The sequence below is a fragment of the Rasamsonia emersonii genome (assembly GCF_000968595.1).
Source record: "Rasamsonia emersonii CBS 393.64 chromosome Unknown ctg1118621760732, whole genome shotgun sequence".
Taxonomy (NCBI): domain Eukaryota; kingdom Fungi; phylum Ascomycota; class Eurotiomycetes; order Eurotiales; family Trichocomaceae; genus Rasamsonia; species Rasamsonia emersonii.
The window spans coordinates 1-5821 of NW_013562773.1; the positions used below are offsets into that span (position 1 = coordinate 1).

The 5821-nt window shown below is 49.7% G+C and overlaps 3 protein-coding genes across 3 annotated transcripts; 2 read left to right on the forward strand and 1 right to left on the reverse strand.

Moving 5' to 3' along the window:
* Positions 1–1483: 1483 nt before the first annotated feature.
* Positions 1484–3220, forward strand: T310_8385 (Nitrate transporter CrnA; the record flags this gene model as incomplete). The annotated part of the gene is made up of 4 exons (XM_013468829.1): positions 1484–1658; positions 1870–2146; positions 2205–3013; positions 3051–3220. The coding sequence occupies 4 exons, from the start codon at positions 1484–1486 to the stop codon at positions 3218–3220; spliced, it is 1431 nt and encodes a 476-aa protein (XP_013324283.1).
* Positions 3221–3866: 646 nt separating this feature from the next.
* On the forward strand, positions 3867–4307 carry T310_8386 (uncharacterized protein; the record flags this gene model as incomplete). The annotated part of the gene is made up of 2 exons (XM_013468830.1): positions 3867–3996; positions 4084–4307. The coding sequence occupies 2 exons, from the start codon at positions 3867–3869 to the stop codon at positions 4305–4307; spliced, it is 354 nt and encodes a 117-aa protein (XP_013324284.1).
* A 477-nt stretch (positions 4308–4784) lies between these two features.
* T310_8387 (Cell surface protein Mas1) lies at positions 4785–5821 on the reverse strand (the record flags this gene model as incomplete). The annotated part of the gene is made up of 4 exons (XM_013468831.1): positions 4785–5147; positions 5207–5346; positions 5418–5648; positions 5701–5821. 4 exons carry the CDS (start codon positions 5819–5821, stop codon positions 4785–4787), a joined length of 855 nt encoding a protein of 284 aa, XP_013324285.1.

The window sequence follows — 5821 nt, forward strand, 5'->3', positions numbered from 1 at the left end:
TCGAACGACGAGAAGCTGAACATCGCCACGTTCCCTGCCGAGGAGCGCGAAGACGGATGGGTGTATCTGAAGCTGCCTCCTGTCGAGGAACTCGATGCCGTGCTGGGGACAGAGAGGTGGAAAGTCAAGAAAGACGAGGCGCCGGATCCTTTTGCGAAGGTCGATAGGATTTACTGTAAGGGGAGGAGGGGGAAGAAGATGGATGATTTTAGGGATGGTCGGCGGGTGCATCATGTACAAGTACCTGCAAGTAACGGAATTGATTGGTAGTTTTTTTTTTACTTTCTCTGTCGGGAATATGGCAATCTACCTAGGGCATGGATTGTATCTGTGTTAAATTGAACTGCATCTTTTGCACATCACATAGTATGTAACCTATTTGAATCCAGAGTGAAAAGAATACAATGTATGTATATATGGACCCTTTCATTTCAGAATATTGGTAATTAATGACAAGATTCCGACAATATGGCCATCCATAATTCCCCTTCTCTGTTCGAGTAGTCCTTCTAGGGTTCCCAGATCACGGGATCCCAGGACCAGGATATCAACCAATGACATTGCAAGATATCTTTGCCTATCCATCCCATCCCGAGCAGACCCGACAATCCATCAGCAGACAGTAATAAGTTATAAAAGTTTCTTTCTTTCTTCGCTTGGCCAAATAACTCCGCGGAGGATTACCGGAGAATATCTTATTATTGTTAGGCCCCTGCACATCCACATGGCTGAGATCGAACTGTGGAGTCGCGACATAATCGATTAGCCTCAAGTCAGTCTGATGACGGAGGCTGATCCGTCGAGACATTATCCAATCGCAGAGTTTCCTGTTATCTTGACCCCTTGCTACCATGCGCCAGGCCGGTAGGACAAGAGCGAAAGACAAGTCCGAGGAGAAGCTCTCCATTTTCTTTGTTTCGCTTCAGCTTCAACTCTATTAGCAATCTTCGTCCTTATCAGTTCAGGGTCTGTCTCCATGTCTGGCGGCTCTGGCTATTAGTCCATGTTCGTTCGGTGTTCCAGACTTTTCTTCTGCCTGTCATCTCCATGATGCATCATGCCGCGGAGTTGGTTTTCCTCCCCGCTATGTCTGACCACTAATACAAGCTTGGCAGTATGATATGGCATCTGAGTGTGAATGATTGGCCACTTTTAGACTTCTTCTATGTGTGTCATTACTTTATTGCCTAATGTTATTGTTCACATTGGATTTGTATTGTGTGTGCGGTTATCTGCCCGATCTGTGGCTATCACGATATGTTTGTCTGAGCCTTGGACACCGAAGTTTAATTTGCTTCTGTTGAGAAGATTATCGAGAGGTGTGTGTCCCAGAGTAAGTCTGTATAAGAATCGAAAGCTTCGTTATGCCTTTTCTGGCCACAAAACACCCCGGTCCTGGGCTGATACCCTTTGTTTCCTTCCTCTGTTTCCCTTGTGGTTTCGGTTGAGTTGTAGTGATTGCATTCGCTGACACTTCGACACGATGGGCAACGCTCTCCAGAGCCTGTTCGCAGCCCCTGAGATCAATCCTATCAACCACAAGGCCAAGTCAGTGCCAGTTCTCAATCCTTTTGATCGTTATGGGCGCGTTTTCTTTTTCTCCTGGCTCGGGTTCCTGGTGGCGTTTCTGTCGTGGTATGCATTTCCACCGTTGGTGAGTACGAACTTGGCGATGCGTGGTCTTTTTTTCAAAAAAAAAAAGAACGGCATTTTTATTGTTAAACTGCTTTTAGTTGACCGTCACAATCAAACAAGATCTTCGCATGTCCCAGAACGATGTCGCCAACTCGAATATTGTTGCGCTATTGGCAACGTGAGACCATCACGCCCCCAAATATCACCATTCAACGACATCCTAATAAACTGCAGACTTGTCGTTCGATTGGTCTCTGGCCCCCCTATGCGATCGCTTCGGCCCTCGCTTGGTCTTCATCGGTGTGCTGCTATGCGGTGCTATCCCCACTGCCATGGCCGGCCTTGTCACCAACCCTGGCGGTCTTATAGCCTTGCGATTTTTTGTCGGTATCCTTGGCGCCAGCTTCGTACCTTGCCAGGTCTGGACCACAGGTTTCTTTGATAAGAATGTGGTTGGTACTGCCAATGCTCTGGCGGCTGGCTGGGGCAATGCCGGGGGCGGTATTACATAGTAAGTGTGCTTCTCAGGTTTCAAATATAGACTCGCTACTGACTCACAGGTTATACAGCTTCGTCATGCCAGCTGTGTACGACTCCCTGGTTCAAGCACGAGGACTGAGCCCACACCAGGCATGGCGTGTCGCATACATCGTCCCCTTCGTCATCATCACCGCCATTGCCCTCGGCATGCTGTCCACCTGCGACGACACCCCAACAGGGAGGTGGTCCGAACGCCATTTGTGGGGCGATGAGACGCCCTCCAGCAGAGGAACAAGTAGTGTCATTCATGGGAATATGTCGACGGGCTCTGCAGCCCCGCCGAAAAATGTGGAAAAGAAGACGGACGAGGAGCCCTCTGACGTCGAAGCTCTTGATAACAGACCGGGGCAGGTGCTCGACCAGGAGATGGTCATTGCACCCACTCTAACAGAGGCCACTCATGTCATTTTCAGTCTGGCGACTTGGTCAATTGCGGCGACGTACGCCTGTACTTTCGGCGCCGAACTTGCCCTTGACTCTGTTCTGGGCTCCTACTACGGCCAAAACTTCCCGTACCTGGGCCAGACGGAATCCGGACGGTGGGCGGCCATGTTTGGTCTTCTTAACGTCGTCTTCCGTCCGCTGGGGGGATATATCTCGGACGTGATCTACCGCCACACCCAGTCCGTGTGGGCGAAGAAGACCTGGCTGACCTTCCTCGGAATCGTAACGGGAGCCTTTCTTCTAGCCATCGGCCTTGATGACCCGACGAGCGAAGCCACCATGTTTGGGCTGTCGGCCGGAATGGCCTTCTTTCTGGAAGCCGCCAACGGCGCCAATTTCTCGGTTGTTCCCCACGTCCATCCTTTTGCGAATGGTCGGTCGAGTTCCCCTTCTAGTTAGTTATAGACATCGGTATGCTAACTTCACGTCAGGTATCGTGTCAGGCGTTGTCGGAGCATGCGGCAATCTCGGGGGCATCATCTTTGCGATCATCTTCCGGTACAACGGAGTCCACTATGGCCGGTCGATCTGGATCATGGGGGTGATCTGTCTCGGGGTGTTTGCGGCGCAGTCGTGGATCCGACCGATCCCGAAGGTCTAGATGGGCAATGACTGACGAACTGTAGAATGTCGAGTTCTTGTAATGGAAAAGTAAACGAATCAGTGCGCAATTTTAACATTCTTCTTAATAGGGACCCTTGCGCCTTCCTTCAAATAGTGCCTTATCTGGTCTGTTTGATCGAGAACTTGCCTCAAATTGATTGAAGTGCCATACCGGATTGCATAAATAATAACTACTTAGGTAAGTATTGCATGACGACAATAAAGTCGATCTACTTCGTGTCAGTAGGTAGTTCTACTAGAATATATATAACTACAAGATACGCTGACATGTAGTAACTGAATGGTTGAATTTGAAAATAGGTAAGCAAGAATAAAAACTTCCTAGGCTATTTAACCCGTAAGGAGGTAGGGCTTGTTCAAATAGACAGCTATTATTTAATATTATGTCTGTACGTTCTGCGTGTATACAGCTCGGGTTGGTGCACCCCGAAGAAACGCGGTACAGCGGGAAAAAGTATACCGAGTGAGGGACCTACATACGTATGAGGGGCAATGACAATGACATCGTTTCGCACCGGCTCATTGTCAGACCTTTTTTTCCCTAACCTCACAAAAGAGAAATTGAAGTAAATTAAATCCTTTCAAGACTATTTCCTTACCTTGTTCACCTTTATATACACAAAATGGGCCCCGTCCGACGCATCGCCCAGATCGTCCATCTCAAACCCTCTACCGTCGAGGAGTACAAGGAATGCCACGCCAACGTGTGGCCTGAAGTCCTGCAGCAGATCCGCGAGTGCAATATCCGGGACTGTACGTCAGTCAGCTTAACATCCATCTATACGACTACTCCCTCCTTACAGTAAAAAATGACAGATTGATAACGTGACGCAACAACAGACTCCATCTTCTTCGACAGCGACCGCTCCATCCTCTTCGCCACTTTTAAATACGTCGGCGACGACTTCGAGGCCGACATGCGCCGGATGAAGGAGAATCCAAAGGTGCAGGAGTGGTGGGACATGACGGATGCGATGCAGGAGAGTTTTGTCCCCGGCGCGATTAGTAGTAAGGAGGGTCCTGGGTGGTGGAAGGAGTTGGAGGAGGTTTTTTATACTGAATAATTTAAAAAAAAAGAAGATTTTAAAAAGAAAAAATAAAATAAATTAGTATCATAGGTGCAGATGCTCGCGGTGGGGGAAATATTGGACAGTGTGTCAGCGGGAGGGAGCTTGTCTCTGCAATGATACTGGCAGGGAAGACATAGGATTCCACGAATTCTTAGGTTGTCTTTTTCTGGTCTCGTGGTGTTCAGAGGATACGAAGATACGACTTTCACTGGACGATTTAATGGAGGACAGCAGATAAAGAAGACAACCTGAAGGCTGCATGGACTCTTTGCATGGCATTTTCCAATTATCACAAAAGAGCGTATAAAACCGTGTGCATATTGAAAGACAAAATGATCGAAGTATGCTGTCAAAGCATCATATTATAGGTCAATACACTATATCTTCGTGATTATCCACCACGTATAGTGGAATTCCCACCTCTTCCATCCTCGAGAAGCGATGATGGCTTGTTACCAACTGCTTGCGGCACTACTCAAGCTTAGGCAAAACGCCACGAGCAATGTGCCTCTTGCGGAGGTTGTACTCGATCGCCCGCTTCTTCGCAGCCGGCGACTGCGTAAACGCCGCTGAACCGCCAAAGGGCCCCGCGAGAGCGTTGTTGTTGATCCGGACAATGCACACGTTGTTGACACCGGCCACGCTGCCCTCGCAGGTCATACCAGCAGGCATCTGGACCTTGATGGGGAAGTCGGTGCTCGTCGCCGTCGACAGACCCAGCTTGTCGCCCGGAACGTCCTGGATCACCTCGGCTTTCTGGAACGCGTTGGGATCGGTGCCGCCAGAGATAGGGTCGATCATTGCCGTTAGGATGCCTGCACCATCCTGGTTGACCTATTTTTCTGTTAGGTAGATTCCTACATAGATCCCGGACTAGGAGGAAGGTCCCTCACCTGGTGAAACGTCATGGAAATGGTTCCGTTGTCAGAGCAGGTGGGAAGACCCGACTGCGCGCCTTGGCCGGCAGTGTCCTGAATACCGGTCTCGACACCAGTGGACTTGGTACCCTTACTCTGAGTTCCGCCACCGTTTCCTTCACAAGTCAGTGATGACGATGATCCAAAGAACTTATTTAGGTATGTATATGCATGATGAAAATCCTACCTCCCAGAAGATTGCCCAACAAACCGCGCTTGTTTCCAGCAGTAGTCCTCCCAGCCGAGGCTGTGCCCATGAAAGCCAAAATCACCCTCGCGGCATCCACTGGACCGCCGCCTTCGGTGCGTCCCAGGGCAGAGGCCTTGCTGGTGCCGAGCTCGTTTTGTCGGATGATGGAAGTATCGGCTTCAGCACCACATCCGGGAGTTGGGCAGTTACGAGGGGTGCCATCGATCACTATGATATTCATATCAGCGGAGCTATTTTCAGTTGGAATACATGTACTTACCCGACAGGCCAGGCATGTTCACGCCGTTCGCGCCTTGGATCTGAGTGACCAGGCCATGAGCAGAGACGTGGGCGGCCAAAATCGCCAGGAGAGCGGCAACAGTAGCAGTAGCGTAACGCAT